At 41.3% G+C, this 1730-nt stretch overlaps 1 protein-coding gene across 1 annotated transcript in view; it reads right to left on the reverse strand.

Annotated features, from left to right (window-relative positions):
* Window positions 1–482, reverse strand: part of LOC107576284 (alpha-1A adrenergic receptor-like) — a 6043-nt gene extending 5561 nt beyond the window's left edge. Inside the window, exon 1 of the mRNA XM_016262494.1 lies at window positions 6–482. Coding sequence (XP_016117980.1) covers window positions 6–482 — 477 coding nt within the window. The remainder of the gene's footprint in view (window positions 1–5) is intronic.
* Between the last annotated feature and the right edge of the window lie 1248 nt (window positions 483–1730).

Raw genomic sequence — 1730 nt, forward strand, 5'->3', positions numbered from 1 at the left:
TTTACAACAATAGAAACAACAACTCTGTTAGTATTGACCTTCAGTGGATATCGCAAAGGGTCATTCACAGCAATGTACCGATCCACGGATATAATAACCAAATTACCCAGAGATGCTGTGACAACCACATACAGAATAAGAGGGAATATTGAACAGAATATTTCTCCAAAGTACCAGCATGGCTCAATGAGTTTCATTCCCTGCACTGGCATGAGAATCAATCCTGCGATGAGATCAGCCACAGCCAGAGAGAGGATCAGCACATTGGTCGGAGTGTGGAGCTGCTTGAAGTGTGAGATGGAGACAATCACCAACAAGTTCAGAAACACGGTGAACACTGATGTTATAGATACGAAAATGTACACAACAATGTACTCCGCTTCTGGTCTGATACTTTTGGTACAAGACAAATTGTTGTCTGGAAAGCAGTATTGGACTGTTTGATTGTCCACATTTGTCACGCCCCAATCAGACACTTCCATGATGGATGGATATTGAAGAGTAGACTCTGTGTGAGGATGCTTGTCAGTTTAGCTCCCTGATCCTTGACACTGGCATGACTCCGCTTTATACTTAAGCGACCAGCCCATTCAACATGAGGTTTCATTATTCAGCTCTCAAACCCACCCACTAGTACATATTCATAGACCGGATCAATCTGATCTATACAGTTTAGAGGATTAGTGAATCCAATGATGCTTATTTACTCTTATATTTTGCCCATGATTACAGCATATGTCCTAACACATATTAATGCTATTAGAACAATTAGTCTAATCCACTGCCTTCCATTGCGCTCAAAATGATTAGCACGCTAACACGTAACCAATCAATCAATTAATCAATGATCTGGATATTTTAAAATTATGTACAGAGTCATTTCCAGTACAGAGCTAGCCTTTAAACAGTACATAATTTTGTCAAAACTGAATTATGATCAATTCTGACAATTACAGTTTGTGAGTAGCAGCAGTGGGAAGGTGATGATTTTAATTATGGAGGTGTTCACAGTGAGTCTAGCTGCTTGCAGGAGGAAGCATTTCTTGAGTTTAAAGGTGCTAGTCTGAATAATTCTTAGCCTCTTCTTGGATGGGAGGAAGGGTGAAAGGGGTCCTTCCTGATGAACGTTGCTTTCCTCACACATCTCTCTTTGACTTCCTCTGTGACTCTTCAGTCTTCATGTAAGGCCAACGAGTGCTTCGAGGTGAACCATGGCCCATCTTTTAAAACATTTAATGTATCATAGTGGAAATCATTGAAGCATGACTAGGGCTTAATTTGTGCCGGCACCTTATTTTGGCAGATCCCCCTCCTCATGCACCAACGAAAGACGCTCGTGCTGACCTATAGCGTGCATATATTTCATGAAAAATCTTCTATTATGAGTGCGCTTGCCACACATCTACATTTGAAATAACGAGCTTGAGTGTGCAAAAGATGTGACATGTGATCAGCTCCTATCTAGGCTGCTGTCATAAGACCGAATGCACGGATCCAGTACTGATACACATGCGCTTTCTTTCTCAACTATTTACATCTACTTAAAAAACGACTGCGTTTACAAGGATACTCACCAGGACAGCCATTTTGACGTCATTCTGTGTGTATTTGGCCACTTAAGCTCAACAAACTAAGAATAATAACTCAATATGAAACTCACAATGCGGCTTTGGACGTGACTGTGAGCGCACAGAAAACCCTATCTGTGGTGTGCGAGTACCGAATGGCTA

Source organism: Sinocyclocheilus grahami, unplaced genomic scaffold (assembly GCF_001515645.1).
Source record: "Sinocyclocheilus grahami isolate Dianchi unplaced genomic scaffold, SAMN03320097.WGS_v1.1 scaffold3431.1, whole genome shotgun sequence".
Classification (NCBI taxonomy): domain Eukaryota; kingdom Metazoa; phylum Chordata; class Actinopteri; order Cypriniformes; family Cyprinidae; genus Sinocyclocheilus; species Sinocyclocheilus grahami.